The sequence below is a fragment of the Magallana gigas genome, chromosome 7 (genome assembly GCF_963853765.1).
Source record: "Magallana gigas chromosome 7, xbMagGiga1.1, whole genome shotgun sequence".
NCBI lineage: Eukaryota > Metazoa > Mollusca > Bivalvia > Ostreida > Ostreidae > Magallana > Magallana gigas.
In genome coordinates, this window is record NC_088859.1 from 43,057,227 (window position 1) to 43,073,421 (window position 16,195).

Below are 16,195 nucleotides of genomic sequence, written 5' to 3' on the forward strand. Positions count from 1 at the left end.
TCATTCTTTTCGAATCCTTCTTGTTGAAGAAAATTAATTCCACTTTAAAAATAAGATTGAGAAGTTGTTGAAGACTTGTAATGCCTGCAAAAGAAAGAAATGTTGTGAAGGAATTGATTCGTACAGCTGTAATGTAAGACAATATTCCAATAATATACATGGAACTCGCGGTCAGTGAAGTGTCCCAGATCAATTTCTCTGGGACATACAAATCGCAGTAATGACATGATATGGCACTTTTGTACCCTCCGTGGGTATTGTTGGCGTCTTTTGAAAGAAATAAAAGAACTGTGAATACAATCAGCTAATCAATGTTTGTTTATTGCTTTCATACATAGGCGACAGTGTAGAATTACTGCCCAGTCGCCATTGGACATCAAACCTTTTTTTATGATTTTGCAATAAGTGTAACGAATTTACCCGTTTTCCATCTAAAAACCTTTAAGCTTTTTTGTTAATAGATTTTTAGTAAAAATGATACGACGGTAAATATATTTGAAAATGTGCCATTTAAAATACAAACCTGAATTAAATGAAAAATTTAGGTTACTCCTGAATGTAAAAATCAAAAATGCCGAGCGAATATATTTCTTTAACTTTAAAACAATAAAACGTCTTTAAAAAAAACAATCGCGCGTTAGCAGGTGGAACATCGGACGATATCCCGGTAAAATCAAGGGTCTCGCATCACAGGGCTTGTTGAATGAAGATCGGTTGTGACACGATGTCTTATCTACTACAAAGGGTTTTAATAGACAATTTGTATATATCTAAGATAGTATCTTTTGTGATAAAAAAGACACGTGTGGATAATCGCACACACATATACATTTATACACACTACTTAGCTTCCCTTGTCGAACAACGCTACACATAATTAATGCAAATTACATTAACGAAGACAATTTCCTTAACATTTTCTTTTCAATTTTTTTTAAAGATTTAAATTGATATCTGATCTAATGTAACCCACCTTCATTGCCAGTTTAGTAGACGGCAAAACCCTCATAGGGGGGTGGCGATTGTGTACGACTTTATGGTTAATACCTCTAACTTATGTTAATATTTACACTCTTTGGAAACGTTTGCTACAAAGTATGTATGAATTGTACATTAATATGAATATAAAAGAAACGAATTCACTTATCGTATAAAAATGGCCTCTAATAAAAGGACCTAACACGGATTTTGTTTATTCTTCCAATTATTTACTCAAGTTGGATAAATAAATAAGAAGTAAACTTTTCAGTGAAGCATAGGTACATGGATATCAGTTGGAAAAAATTAAATAGAAAATTTGATGCAAACGTCGAAGCATTGTCAACCATTGAACCGCGAGAGAAAATAACCTCATTGATTGAAAAATCAAATGGAAGCGTATTTCAAGTTCATATTGCTGATTCAATATGTCAAGTTTAAAGGTGTCGATGGGGGTCAATTCCAAGGTCAAGGTGAAATGAATTATTCCATATGGCCCTTGACGCTTCGGTGTGGATGACAAAATTGGTTGCGCGAGGAGCGAACGTATATGTTACTTTATTTGATGTACATATGTAGTAGAAAAACATGTCTGAATGCACATTAATTTCAAGCAAATGCTAACTTATTTATCATAAAAAATATACCATTTTGTATGTGTCTACCTATATAGGCATAATGTGTTTGCTATATCCATATTCCGTCCTTTCTTCCGTCCGTCGAACTCATTCTCAAAAAATGCTCAAATGCTCAAATATTTTCAATAAAATTCATAGATATACATATTGCGATGCCATACATGTCATGACGTGTGTAAAAGCAATTCAGCAATAGTCTCTGTCGTCTTATATAATGAACTTTCAGTCATTTACCACGACTTGTGCCCTTGCTCGAGCCCAGCGTTTGAAGAAACGTGTTAATAAAATCATATATTAATACATGTGAGAAAAATTAAGTAAAAGGTTTGATATAACTATAACTATAATTTGGAAAAATGGGGAAATATTTTTAATAATTGTTTATACCACCCGCTCTTTTATCATTTTCTGAATTCTCCTTGTTGAAGCTCAGATCAGTAAAGCTCACTTCAGTTTTTGGTCCTGATGAACTCGAAACGATCATAAATCATGCTAACGATGACCAGCAATTATTATAGAATGATCAGGTAATAATTCGAATGCTCGAAGGGAAAAAACACAAAGAGAAAGTGTCGCTAGATCGCCCACGGGCGAGTTTCCCAAATTTCAAACACGCAACCTGTTAGCGTACATTGTATGAATTTAAAAAAGACCGAGAAGTGGGCATCCCATCGTGGTCCCGGGGGCGCCGTGTTACATTGGTACAATCTGAGATAGACAATCACTAAGCTTCGATTAGTACAGGATACCAAATCAATGTCCATGAACAAATTACAGCTTGCGGCATGGTAAGGGTAGACACCAACTTACTAGAGTAGATCACTAGAACATATGTTAAACAAATGTCCATTAGTATTGTGGTTAGTTCTTATGTCAATTGACCTTCTTGTTGAACTGCAATTCACCAGAATGGCACATTTTAGACAGGGGTGAAAGAAATGGGTTTAGACCTTTTCAGATCTTCCCTCTTACTTTCCTTTCCAAAAACCTGGTAATTGGCATGGAATATGCCCATTTTCTTTAAAATTTTCATATTAATTAATAATCAGACAGAGAATATCCATACGGAAATGGGCAGATTATATAGATAAGGAAACAGGAATCAATTCTGTTGATTAGTGCGTCAAAAGTACCGAAGAAAAATACATGTACATCTATTCTGTGGTAGAACTTACACATATTTTAGTTTTTAAAAAAATGTATATTAAAACTTAATTTTGTCGAGAGGCTTAAGCGAGCTTTTCTGATCAAATGTTTGGTCGTTTCGTCATAATTTTTTTTTTACTTGTTCATCCTCTTCTAACCAAACTTTAACCAAACTTGGTGCAAAGCATTCTTGGAGGAAACGGATTCATGTTTGTTTATATGAAAGGCTGAATCTTGTGTAGAAGCAACATGAGGTACAGTAGATATAGTTACATGTAGTTCAAATTATGATCCGCTGGGGTAAGATACATGTAAGGCCACAATGTGGGTTGAATTTTTACAAAGGAATATATAGAGAAAACATTTCAAAACCTTCTTCTCAAAACTAAAGAACAAAAGCGGCTTCATATTTAACACAAGAATAAGCGGAGAAAAAAAAATTAAAAAACTTTTAAATAAAATCTGCTCTAGACTACTAAATTGATAGTTTTTATTATTTGAGTTATTGCATCTTATTTGATCAGACTGTTAGTTATTGTTGCTCAGGTGAGCGATGCTGTGACAACTATTACCGATGCTTTAAAAACTGCTAATTAAAATTTAAAATAAACAAATATAAAATCATTTATTTGGAATTCAATTTTCTTTTTTTTTTAAATAGCATTGTTAACAAAATTGAAAGTTAAATGTACTTTATAGAAGAAATTCAAACGATACAAGATTGAAATTTCACATCTTTAAAAGTAACAAAAACGATTATGGAGAATTGCCATATCGTGCTCTGGGACAACCCAGGCTTTGTTGTGACGTGCTTTGTTGTGACAGGGGGGATAGCACAGGCAAGCAATTAAGCGATTGAAATCAGTGTTCATAGTCCCCGTTCTATTTGACTGACCAGTCCATCATCACAGAATATTCATCCTCGTCGAACTCGCCCTTGGTGGGGCTGGGTTTGGTAAGTCGTTCCTTGAGAACACGGACTCGCCTCCATAGATAGCCGATAGCGAGGAGGGCGGTGATCAGGAGCAGGATCAGGATGACGATCAGGACAATGATGGCGGGCGACGGTTTGTGGAGCACAACGACGGAAGCAGACTGATGCCCTGTCACAACAGAAATTTAGACAGTTACAATGATACATTTAGAATGAAGACTTTGTATATATCTCACACTCTTAATTTTACGTTAGACACAAATAGTTTTTAACATTAAGAATAACAATATTATCATATTATGTCACAATTGCCGAGTACTTCAGTTTTATCCAGATGTATATATTTTTTTAATACAACTGTTATGTATGATACATGTCCATTTAAAGATAAAGGAATCATTCTTTTAATATAATGAGGTGATCAATTACGGTTGGATTGATCAAATCCAATAAACCCCAAAGTGCTTTATGATAGAGTTGACGCCCGACCGTATTTGATCACCTCATAATATTCAAAGAATGATTCCTTACTTCAGTTTATATAATTTTCAGCAATTATACGATTAAATATTAAAAATACTCATTGATGAAATGTATTGGACTATACAAAACCAAACCTATTCGTAATGTATCACAGAAAAAGATATTGGAAAATGTAAGTATGTCTATGTCAAAACACACCTGTAGCACTATTTGATATATCGCCTGGCTGTCGTTTAGGAGGAGGGTGTTCGGTGACTTTATAGACAGGGGTTTTGTCTAACAATACATCCGTGTCCCCGCTCCCCTCGTAAACCACGTGGGAACCTCTCTGGACCGGAAGGAGGAGTTCCGATTGTAAATGGTCGTGAATCGTCTGCTGGCTATTGCGTACTCCACAGATTAAAGGAAGAAACTAAATACAGAAGGAGGAAACAATCGTTCATTATTGACGCTGTGTGTGAAGAGTAATCGTTGTCCGAATTTTTTTTCAAATTGCCAATTTCTTGATCGCTTTACCTGAAAAGCAGCAAACACTCCAGCAAATGTCCACTTCATTTTTCTCAAAGGAAACCCCTTTATAAAAATAAATACTCTGTACATATATCAAGAGTAACAATGGAGCTTTGTGTATTTATTTCCTTGAATAGTATTCATTTTCCAATGCACGATATGTATTATGTGTTTTATTGTACATAATTATGTTGACTAATGACACATGTCAAACATGTATTTCTCTCTCTCTCTCTCTCTCTCTCTCTCTCTCTGGCACAGACACACACGAAATTTATAGAAGACCCAAAGAACATCGCAATTCCAAAATACAGTATTGTTTTACACGGTTACACAACATTTGCTAAGGAACAGTTTTGGTAAGTGAAGTCGTGGGCTAAGTACTCATCCAAACAAAATGCTCTCGGGGCGACACACTAACATTTCTGATGCCCTGGGGAAAGACGACTCGCCGGTGTTTAAACAGATATTAAAGATAAATGACTTGTCAATGGGTGTCTGTACCTTGATTACACAGAAAAAAATTAGTCAGTGAATTGGGAAGATACTTGAACATATTAGTCTAAGAACAGATTATACAAATTTTACAAGGTTGTTTTTTTTTAATTTGAAGTGAAGGGTTTCTTGTATGTTAACACGTTTTAGCTTGAATCGTTTTTTGCATTAAAACATATTTGTAAGAGAATTCGTGTTTTGTAATGGGGAGAGTATTCAGATTATTCAGACACCATCCATCCAGCTTTGTAAAGGGACACAAGAAGACCGAAAAGTGGAGCCGTACGACGTACAAGTAAAGAGGAATGCCTGGTAGTATATGTACCACTCACAAAATCATAATCGAAAATGCCATGTTTTCAAAACTAAAATATGCATTATGATTACTGTTATTTTCCTCGCAAGAGTGAATTGTCACTCATATACTGGAGAAGGGCGCCTATAGATGTGTTTTATTTACATCGGTTGTCGAGCTGTCACTTGCATTCAGTGGCATCCTTCACCTGTAGAACATTTCCTGTAGCACATTGGAGGACTTGTACTAACCGAACATTTCACGTGTTAATTTTAATTTCGTTTGACAAGAATAAGCGCCATATTTCCTCCTTTACTGTACATTTCAAGTCTCTCTTCTCTTATTTTTTTTCTGGCAAATATACATGTTTATAATTATTTATAAAAGTAATGTAGTTAGCGTATGTATCAGCAAGACCAAAGTTTCACGCAATAGACATAACTTAATTATCTTTGGTTCATCAATGAAACAATAAAATTCTTGGGGGTGGGGTTCAAATAAACTCAACCAAATATTAAGAAAAAATCCAGTTTCGATTAAAAAATAAAAGCCAGCTTTACCTTGGTGTTGAGAACCGACCCTCACGTCCTTTGGTGACTTCCGTTATGCAAATGACGCGAGCTGTCAACGCCAGAATTGTGACATAATGTTAGCGAGTCAGAATGTCAGTCAAAGATGCGCAGTTCTAGAACGCACACAAGTAGTCTCCCTTGTCAAAATACTCCTTTAATGTAGAACAAAGCCTATATTCATACCCTCCTAATGAAAAAATAACTGGATTTGATCATTACCTAACTCACTTTCATGTAACATGTAATAATTATCGGTATTTTCGATTCATCTAAACTGAAACCTTTTTGAGGATATAAAAAACAAGTAAAGAGTTTGGTATTTCTTTAATTTTATTACAAATTTTTCATTTGTTCTTGTACTCAATGCAAAAGAACTGCACTGTGTGATGATACACTATGTATCAATGTAAATTGTCTATGTATGATGATACAAATGTATCAATGGTACGATGCAGTGATACATAATGTGTCAGAAAAGGTTTGGTTGAAAGAGGGATTACTCTTCATACACACAACTATTACACAAAATGCAAGGTTCATTATAAACTTCATTTCAGTCTGGTAAAATTGATGGGTTTTTTTTAGATTAAAAAAACTGTATAAATAGGTAAAATGTAAAAATTGATACATATATTAAATCTAGATGCAATTCAGAACACAACTCTATGGTATTAAACTATAAATTACAACCTTTTATAGTAAAACATTATTTTGGACTTTAACATGATTTTTCTTATATATATATATATCACATGCACACAACTCAAACACACATCACAGGCAATAAATAAACAGTTCAATATAAATGTTTGCTGCAATTTTATATCAACTGTTTTTCTTTATATTTTACACATCTATTTTTTAATAATTTTTTTAAGGTTCACAAAACTTTTAATAATAATACCTTCTACACATACTTTGCTCATATAAGACCAGAATTGATGGAATGAATTTGTTTCCACTGTGAGATGTTCCTTTGATTTTCATTATCTGCAGTACTACATGTACCAGATAAATGCACCTAATTATTCCTCTATCAAAATTCTACCACAGTAATAAATCAGTTTTCTATGTACATTCACATTGTTGTCAGTTCATTTAATAAATATCTATGAAATTGATTGACTATTACAACCTTGTATTTACAGCTAAATGTATAAAAATCCCAGTGCAAAATAAAGGAAAAATACAAGAAATTGCTAAAAATCTTTAAAGACTATAAAAAAAATAAAAATTTCAGCAGCTAATAAAATGTAAACTATCTCTTTTCATTGTGCATAAATGCACACAATTGTTTATATGAAAGTCCATAGACACACAAGACAAAGCACTTATAATGGAGAAAAAACAGCAGCACCCACAATGTTAATTGATCAGCACACAATCCCTGAATGAAACCATTCTAGCATCACTGGCCAGTACACAATATTTACGAGAAGTCATTTCTTCAGTTTAACCATTTCACATTGCCCTGGAGGTCAAAGTTCAAAATTCAGTCATCTCCAATAAATCCTGAGGTTAAGTTTTCTTTCCTTGACATTAAATTTATTGCTCTGTGGGATTTTTTTTTTCTGTGGCACAGTTTGAACAAAAACAATTGCGCTCCGTCTTACTTTCACTTTCCAGTGTATCACAATCACATAGTTACAAATACTATGTTTGAAAATTTCACGTCAGCCTCCACAAATCTGCACCAACAGAAGAGTACTGATGTAGGGCTTCAAATGCACCAACTTTTGAAATAAAATAATCCTTGAGAAATCACAGTTGAACAACTGTCCAGTGCATTCCAAGTCCTCTCTTCTTCCACTGAACAAACATTTAGGTTCAAGAAGAATTTTCAGATCTACAGAAAATGCACATGTTCATAACTAATGTGTGTCCACCATATGCACCTGAACATTAGCTATGACACTGTTAGGGTGTTCAATAATGGTAGTCTGAGGGGGGATGACAGTTTGTTCAGGTATGGGTTGATAGTACTTGGGAGGGGTGGGGCTCCGGCTCCTCCTGTAGTGACTGGGAGGGGGAGGGATTTTCCCTGGGGTATTTTTAACAACACTGAGAGATCCTGGTTTGTATCTCTCCTTAATCAAAGGTTCGAGGCACGGCAGACTGGCGTGCTCACTGTCCTCATGAGGAGTCATTGTGCTGTACCCGTGATCACTGTCCCCTCCGGCGGGCCGCCGATACGAAGTGTTCACACGATACGGAGATATGCTGGCAGGATTCTCAAATGTTGATAAAACAAAATTGGTATGTCCTGAAATTAAATGAAATACACACTTATTGACCTTCCATATTGAATCTTACTGAATTCTGAGAAAAGAATTTTCCCCAAATATAGACTGATTTGAATTAGGTGAAAAAGTTTAGTAAGTAATGCTGTGTTATTATTGAATGTGTAATGTTTAAATTTCATCAAGATTTTCAATAACAACAACAATATCATCATATTGTCCACTGAATCACAATTGATTACCTGCAGCAATGTCATCTGTGGGTTCTGGTGGCTCCTCTTCATAGAAATGAGACATTCGGTTCTGGTTTTCTGGTAGGTTATTTATGTATTGGTGTGAACTCCGGTGGATATGATGTCGGTAACAGTAAACACCCAGGGCCAGCACCAGGAAACATCCCATGATACCTCCCGCTACAGGGCCCACCGGGGTGCTCTTCATGGGCATAGGCTTCTCCTGGTTAGCCATGGCTGAGGATAGCAAAATAATAACATAGCTGGTGAAAGTCTTGGCTTTTTTCATTACATGTATCTATTATTCTGAACGGATTCAAAAATTTGTCCATCAGGGAAAATATACATATAAAAGAGTTGAGAGGCAAACTTTGTACTGCATACATTTCTATTCAAAGAAAATAAATCTAAAAAAGTTGTTAGGACTTTGAAATACCTCTTATTTCATCTCCGTAGGGTGAGACTGCCTCCTCCACCCCACCAAAACATCTCCGCTGGTCAGCACAGTAGGGATGCTTCACACTGGCCAGTCCGTGCTTCTGTCTCTCACACCAAGCACACCCAATGGCACTGATGCAGTCCCTGTCCACCAAACATACATGTATACCCAGTTAACAAAGTGTCTGCACAATTATTTTGTTAATTCAACAAATGCAATTAAAAATTTTTTAACAGTTTCTTACAGTTTGGTTGCAAGCATGCTGCATTTTGATTGATGACACTGTCTGACATCATCAAATGGTGGGAAATTTAAATGAATTGGAGTCTCTTTCTCTACTTCATGAGTGCATGAGGGATTTCTGCATAAAAAAGATGCCAATAAACAATTAAGGCTCTGTTGACAATTGTCGAAGCTTAAATGCTTAACTTTTGCTACAATCCATTTTTAAAAAAAACATTTCAAAATGTTTGTTCTCAGTATAAGATTACTCTAGTGGATTAGTATTGTAGGTGTGTTTACCTGTCATCTTCCTGCAGTAACTCCCCAGTACAGAAGTTCATGTCCAGAGGACACTCACACGGACACTCACACACAATCTGCTCCATCTGGTTACAGTTCAGACACAGACGGTCCACCTGTATCACAAACGATAAAACACAACACTGTAGCTATGTTACACTAGTTAAGAGTACCATTATTCAAAGTAACCATCAATGATCTCAACAGTTAACTTAAATCATAACGCCATGTTTTCTTACCGTGCTACAAGGGCAGAAAGCAGTGTCTGTGTTACACGTATGATTCACAATCCCCAGAAATGAATTGGTTCCAGGAATATGAGTGATCTGTACAGAAACAAATATGTAAAACATTGTATCAGTAAGTGTTCTCTGTAAGGCACAGTACTCCTGCTAGATATCAAATCATATTCACTTAATACACTTCAGAAATCCTACCTGATATCTTGCACAGTGCTCTCCATGGACCAGGTTGGTGAGTACGCCCTCCAGACTGGTGTTGAACTTGTAGAAGCGCTGGATGGTCCTGTCATTGTAGCTGTTACACAGGGTCTTCCTCACAAAGTGCTTGTGGTTCAGGATGTCATTAGCAACCAATTGTTCCTTTTAAAAGTAACAAAATAACAGTGTATTGTAATTCTGTTCCTCTTTATAAGTGCACTTTAACAATAAATTTGTAGCAAATTAGAGAATAGATAGCCAGTGTACCTTGTGAGTGATGTGCTGGACCACTTTACTGTTTGGTTCAATCAGTTTAGGATGAGCCACTAGATATCCCTTGTCATCCATAATGAAACATCTAAATCAAATACAAGTAACATGTCGTTAACTACATATATGAAACTTAATGGCTGATATTTCATAATACTAGTATATGAAATCAATGGGTTAAACTTAAAAATAAATATAGATGCAACAATTCAAGAATGATTGACAACTTACCTGATATTTTGGTGAGCACAGATTGGAATCACTTCAGACAGAAGCTTGTGGAGGAATCCCATGGTCAGGTCCATCCCCATCACAGCTACCACCCGGTCGTGTGGACTGTGTAGGGAGGCTGGCCTATACAGAAGTCAACAAAAATAAATCAACAAAAAACCCAGCACAGAAATAAACTTAATACAAAACCTTTTCAGTGTAGGCAGTCAAGAGTTTTTATCATAGTAACATTCTTTATGTACTTACTTTCCCTCGTAAATGGTGTGGCTGATAGTGGCAATGTATCCAGCTCCAAGAGTATCCAAATATGGTGGGGTTAATGTCACATGACCAGGAAATTCTTCTGCCCTTTGAAACCTGTCAACAAAATTGCCCATCTTGTAATACTTTTAATTTTATGATATGAAATTTGATCAGTATTTCCTCTTTATTATCTCAGAAAATGTTGTAAATGAAACAGTGTTTAAAGTAAGTCCTCATTCTTTACCAGTCGGTTTTGGTCGGATCAGACGTTTTTTCAATCACTGTTCCAGGGAAAGACCTAAACACTCCACTAGGTGTTGCCACATAGCGGCGTACAATGGATTCTTCCTGGTGGTTCATGTGGTGGTGGTAGCGGCGTAACCACTCAGTGTTAATTCTACCAGTGGCAGCAACATCATTCTTCACTTCAGTCTACAAAGTTATAAGATTTGTTGAATTATACACAATACAACTGACTATAAGATTAGATTCTTGACAATCATACCTATGATATCAAATAAAATTATTTTGATTATGTTTAATTCATCTGGAATGAACACATCTAAGCTCATTGATTGAAAATAAAAACACTGGCAATTCCTACGATAATGGTTTGTTTTCTAGTATCCTCTCTCCAAATCAATTGTGCATATACATGTACACGTATAATTCATAATAAGTATGGGAGACCAAAATTTAAGAACATTTAGCAAATCATTGTTGCCCAAATTACCATGCATATCAAAGTAAAGTAAGCTAGCTGTAGAAAACTGGAAACCAACTTAATTCACAAAGAACTGGAAAGATTCAAACAAACAACAAAATAATAAAACAGATCTCACTTTTAATCCAGGGTTTGTGATGAGACGAGTGTCATCTTTCAGATAAGCCACATAATTCTGAACCATTCTCTTAGTCTCCAAGTTGCTGAGGTGCTCAAAGGGGTCCAGAAAGCTCTTTGGGGACAGGAACACTGTGCTAGTGTCTGAAGTGGCTGGCATGTGGCGATGGAGACACATATCATTGGGCTGGACCAGATCCAGGCGGTGGTAGACCAAGTGTGGGTCATTGGACACTGAAGGAGAAAGACATTCATCTCAATCTAACTCTGCATATTCATTCTAAAAACCTCTTTTACTATCTCAGAAAACAGCACAACACTGACTCAATGTATAAATACAACAAGAGGTATATCTGTAAATACCATGTAGATGTTCTAGAGTCTGGGTGGTTTCAACTTCTGTCAAAAGTTTCAGCACCACAATAAAAGTTGTGTTTTCAATCTAAAACAAAGTATGTAAATATTGCATTTTTATAATTGATGAAGAGTTATGAAGACAACATGATACAGTTTATATCTGTTTTTTCACATCACACTACTGTCTTTATTACTGTGCACTTACTCTCTTCCACATGTATTTGGCATAAAAGTCCGATTTGGATGAATTGTCCTCTGTGGAATTTGTATTTCCTTTTTTAGTGTGCATCAATCTTTCTCCTTCTGGCAAACTGTAACAACAAAATCAAATGGATTTTATTTTTGATTTTATCGTTCTGGCAGAAAGCATAAGACAATTCCCAAAACTTTAACCTCTTGAAATAAAGATGACACATTAAAAACCTAGCTATTGATGAAATTTTGTGATATTTTGGCGGTTCTTACTTTAACATGTCACTTCTTATTCTGGCAAATCCATCCTTGTTTTCAAAGTGCCATATATCTGTGTGCATGGGCTGTATGCGAGTTTTCATTGGACGATTGAATGCTGGATGCATTATGGTATACCCTGGAAATAAAGTAGACAGTACATTAGTATTTCTTCATAATGACAAAACAGTGACTGTGATAAGTTCAGTGTTATCAATGACAACATTAATCCATTTAAACTTGCCTTCTGTTGTGATAAGGAAAATGTATGAATTTAATTCTTGATTGTAATAAGTCACATCTTGGACAACATCCTCCATATGTAGGTCAACTCCCATGATTCCTATCAGTTCTTTGCCATGGAAACATGGCTGGCTTATACTCATTGTGAGAGCTGCAAAAATAATGAATCTAAGTTACACTCATGCATTTTTAAGGGAAAAAAATCACAACATTATTTATGATCAATATCCTGTGGAAAAAATAAGAAATTAAATCCAAATTTCATTATAATGCTTACTCTGATCTGCCATGTCCATGTAAGGGAGGGAGAAGATGGGTGATTCTGGGGCTGACTTGTTGAGGGGGAGATAAAACCTGCCCACAGAAACACTCAGGTCCTTGGTAGAATTAATGGTCACCATCATTCCCGCCTGTAACAGACATTTGTTCACGTTAACATATAAAACATAATTGATGTACTAGTACTGCAGTTAGATGTTCAATTTAAGAAATTATCGGATTATTCTTAAAATTATCTACAAATTAGATCTGAACGGTCAGAAAATTCCCAGAACCTTTAAAATCATTAGAAATATAATATTTATCAAATTTGATTTCAACAGTAAACAAACAACCATTCTTGTATTTTCTCAACTTACAATGACAGGCTTAGGACTCTTGTAGTTGACTTCATACTTCAGGAAATTCTGCTCAGCAATATCTTGTAAAATGCTCTTTTCAAACATTATATGCTTTCCATCTGAAAAAAGTTTTGGACGTAAGTTATGAATAGAAGTGATAATTTTTCATTAAAAATTTTGAAGGCAGTATTTTACATTAATGAGCAAAATATGCTTTAAAAATATAAATGCCCCCATAAGACAATATTTTAAAAAGTAGTGAGTAGACAAGCAAAGGGTTCCCAACACTGATTAGACAATATTTTTCTCTGTCTAGAGTATTTTGATCCTTAACCTATTGTTTTAATACTTATTTAGAATCTACTTGCCATCTATGACAGCATATGTGTTAATGATGACTCTGTGATCCAGACGACCATTGTGTATAGAAATGGTCTCCATGATGTCGCGTCCTTCCGTCAGAGAAGACAACAAGCCTCGACTGATGTACAAAATCATGGCATTCTCTGTTCAAAGACAAAAGCAAGATAAATTTTCCAGCTAGTACATTTTTATTGAGGAATTAATTTTCAATTAAGAATATCAATATATCAAGCAATCTTAAAATAAGTAACAGAATCTGGAGTCATAGCAATCAAGTTTTGATTTAATTTGGTCAAAATTTATGAAATTAGTTATATCCCATAGTATGTTGCATTAACCATGTTACAGATGGTTTATCAGATATCCTACCTATGGTAACTCCTTTGCTCCTTCTGATCATGTTTTCTATCATCTCAAAGGCAGTTTGAAAACCAAGAGAATGATTTGTAGATGCTGAAATACAGAACATATGTACTGTAAGTTGATTTATCATCAATATAAAACAGAGAAGATGATGTAATTTGTACATAATATTGTTAGCAAAATTTCTGCTGTTTTTTCCCCTTACCATCTTCTTGTTGAAGGTTATCCACAAAAGAACTGAAAAAGAGACTAGCTTCAAATGTAGCAGGGACCAATGAGTTTGGCAAACATGAGTCATCGCTTGGATCTCGAGGAAATGAGGGACGAGAAGCTAACCCAAATACAGCAACCTGTAAAAAGACATACTCTTCCATTACTATATTACTTGTGTAGCTATCATACAGTGCTCATCAAACCAAAAAATTAAAATCAAAAATCTTCCATTACACTATATCAAAATTCATATTTACACTTCCTGTTTATAGATATTTGTTGGGGATAAAAACTCTTGCCTGTCTTAAAGTTCTTTTAACTTACTCTGTCTCTCTCTGACAGGGAATTCAGGAATTGCTTGGCTATCCCCTTGGCTGTTTTTAACTGGTTACTACTGAGTGAGTTTCCATGGTCCATCACTATGACGACATGTTGTGGCTGGGGCTGAACAGTGGCCAAGTACACATCACTGAAAGAGTAAACAATCAATCGACTGTGATACAGATCAACAGAATTTGTGTTCAAAATGTACAGGTAGATAATTCTAATAAAATTATTCTAACATCAAATAATGACTTCAAGCCATTTGTTTCTTTACAGAATTAAAAATGATTTTTTTTTTTTTTTACTTTTTTTTTTTTTTTGGGGGGGGGGGGGGGGGGGGGCAGAGGTTTTGTTATATATTGATATACATATGTAAAATGCTTGAAATGATTAAAATTATAGAATGTTAATGATTTCTGTTTTGTTATTTATGAAATGTAAATTACTTTTTTGTGAGACGTCACATCTCCAAAACAAAATCAATGAAAACTAATTTCTACCATTAACACCCCATCCCTTTTTGGGGAAAAAAACTTCAAACAGGAAAAAACTTCAAAAACAGGTATATCAATGGTGTTGAAACAAATTAAGTTCTGTGATGTGTATTCATTGGCGTCTTATGTAATCCTGTCCTTGTCAGACACATGCTTTTCATTTTCTCTCACACAATAAATATTTCAACACTTTTCCACCCATCCTGTTAGCTTAGTGCAACATGACTTCTTTGACCGACAGCCCCTATATTTGCTTTCCTTTCTGCTGCACTATTAATTTGGATTGTAAGAGCTACATCAAAGATGGTTCTACTCTCAGAGATGTTTGATTGTGAGGAGCAGGATAAAAAATACTCCTTTTATTTCAGGCAACAATCAAACAAAATATCAAATAATACACATAATTGCAGTTCTGACTTTGCACTTGCTTCCATCGACCAACCAAAAGGTTTTTTGAAGTTTGTGACACACATGTTTGCTTTCAACTACATCAAAGCTCCGGTGTTTAATAACTATTTGATTTATATTTCCAATAAACTAGACTGGGTTTTTTTCTTTATTTTCAGGTTCAACCTTGTCAATCTTTATCTCCTCCACTATAACCAGCAATCAAAGGAAAATTTCCACTTTGATACCGAGTTCTAAATGCAAAGCTAAGAATTATGGATGTAATTATTGAACATGCACACTGCAGGTAGTGGATTTACATGAGCTTGTGTTGAATCTAGTCTGTTTTATGTGGGCCTCGTTTCACCAAACTCGATTTATATCATTTTCTCTCCTCCCATATCCCTAATGCAGGGCTACAAATCATGATTGTAATTACAGTCTTGCATGTGATTGTCTCATACATATCTCACAAGTTGTGCAAATGTTGCTACTCCTCATGATGTGAGTGTTACTTTATCAAGTCTCCCTAATTTACTCACTTCCTAAAATACCCTACTCTCAGTTCTAGTTTTGTTTTATGTTATCCTGCATGACTTTCAGCACTCTTCCATCCAATATGCATGCCAGCTATATTTCTGATTGTCATGCAAATTTTCAAAATCACATGAGGCCTGCTCTAAAAAGCCCATTTCCTCTGACAACCACCAGCAATAAAAAGTTGGTGCATTGAAAAATTTATTTCATATAATTTCACTTTAAAGCAAAAAAAAAATTTTTTCAAACCAACCCTATTTAAAAATCAAATAACTGGAACGTTATGTCGAGCAATTCATGTATGCTTGCTATTGGTGACCATCATGTGTGACCC

The 16,195-nt window shown here is 35.1% G+C and overlaps 2 protein-coding genes across 2 annotated transcripts in view; both read right to left on the reverse strand.

Annotated features, from left to right (window-relative positions):
• Positions 1 to 3,437: 3,437 nt before the first annotated feature.
• LOC105327868 (uncharacterized) lies at positions 3,438 to 6,141 on the reverse strand. The gene is made up of 4 exons (XM_011428540.4): positions 6,040 to 6,141; positions 4,696 to 4,752; positions 4,378 to 4,591; positions 3,438 to 3,865 (listed from the first exon to the last, which is right to left on the reverse strand). Exons 2-4 carry the CDS (start codon positions 4,732 to 4,734, stop codon positions 3,645 to 3,647), a joined length of 474 nt encoding a protein of 157 aa, XP_011426842.2. The 5' UTR covers positions 4,735 to 4,752; positions 6,040 to 6,141; the 3' UTR covers positions 3,438 to 3,644.
• Positions 6,142 to 6,360: 219 nt separating this feature from the next.
• LOC105327869 (VWFA and cache domain-containing protein 1-like) overlaps positions 6,361 to 16,195 on the reverse strand; it is a 20,335-nt gene continuing 10,500 nt past the window's right edge. The window contains exons 6-27 of the mRNA XM_011428541.4: positions 14,444 to 14,588; positions 14,112 to 14,256; positions 13,913 to 13,996; positions 13,549 to 13,686; positions 13,199 to 13,299; positions 12,838 to 12,970; positions 12,562 to 12,711; positions 12,333 to 12,456; positions 12,073 to 12,178; positions 11,874 to 11,952; positions 11,512 to 11,744; positions 10,914 to 11,101; positions 10,673 to 10,783; positions 10,427 to 10,549; positions 10,193 to 10,283; positions 9,923 to 10,087; positions 9,725 to 9,811; positions 9,486 to 9,601; positions 9,208 to 9,324; positions 8,961 to 9,106; positions 8,534 to 8,761; positions 6,361 to 8,314 (exon numbers count right to left, since the gene is read on the reverse strand). Of these exons, the coding sequence (XP_011426843.2) occupies positions 7,923 to 8,314; positions 8,534 to 8,761; positions 8,961 to 9,106; positions 9,208 to 9,324; positions 9,486 to 9,601; positions 9,725 to 9,811; positions 9,923 to 10,087; positions 10,193 to 10,283; positions 10,427 to 10,549; positions 10,673 to 10,783; positions 10,914 to 11,101; positions 11,512 to 11,744; positions 11,874 to 11,952; positions 12,073 to 12,178; positions 12,333 to 12,456; positions 12,562 to 12,711; positions 12,838 to 12,970; positions 13,199 to 13,299; positions 13,549 to 13,686; positions 13,913 to 13,996; positions 14,112 to 14,256; positions 14,444 to 14,588 (3,202 nt within the window). The 3' untranslated portion in view covers positions 6,361 to 7,922. The remainder of the gene's footprint in view (positions 8,315 to 8,533; positions 8,762 to 8,960; positions 9,107 to 9,207; positions 9,325 to 9,485; positions 9,602 to 9,724; positions 9,812 to 9,922; positions 10,088 to 10,192; positions 10,284 to 10,426; positions 10,550 to 10,672; positions 10,784 to 10,913; positions 11,102 to 11,511; positions 11,745 to 11,873; positions 11,953 to 12,072; positions 12,179 to 12,332; positions 12,457 to 12,561; positions 12,712 to 12,837; positions 12,971 to 13,198; positions 13,300 to 13,548; positions 13,687 to 13,912; positions 13,997 to 14,111; positions 14,257 to 14,443; positions 14,589 to 16,195) is intronic.

Bases quoted from the DNA above. Each gene is read 5' to 3' on its own strand.
- LOC105327868 (XM_011428540.4), bottom strand. From the start codon at position 4,734: ATGAAGTGGACATTTGCTGGAGTGTTTGCTGCTTTTCAG. The intron at 4,592-4,695 runs GTAAAGCGATCA...TTCTGTATTTAG, and splicing joins GAGTGTTTGCTGCTTTTCAG to TTTCTTCCTTTAATCTGTGG. The intron at 3,866-4,377 runs GTGTGTTTTGAC...CTGTTGTGACAG, and splicing joins TATATCAAATAGTGCTACAG to GGCATCAGTCTGCTTCCGTC.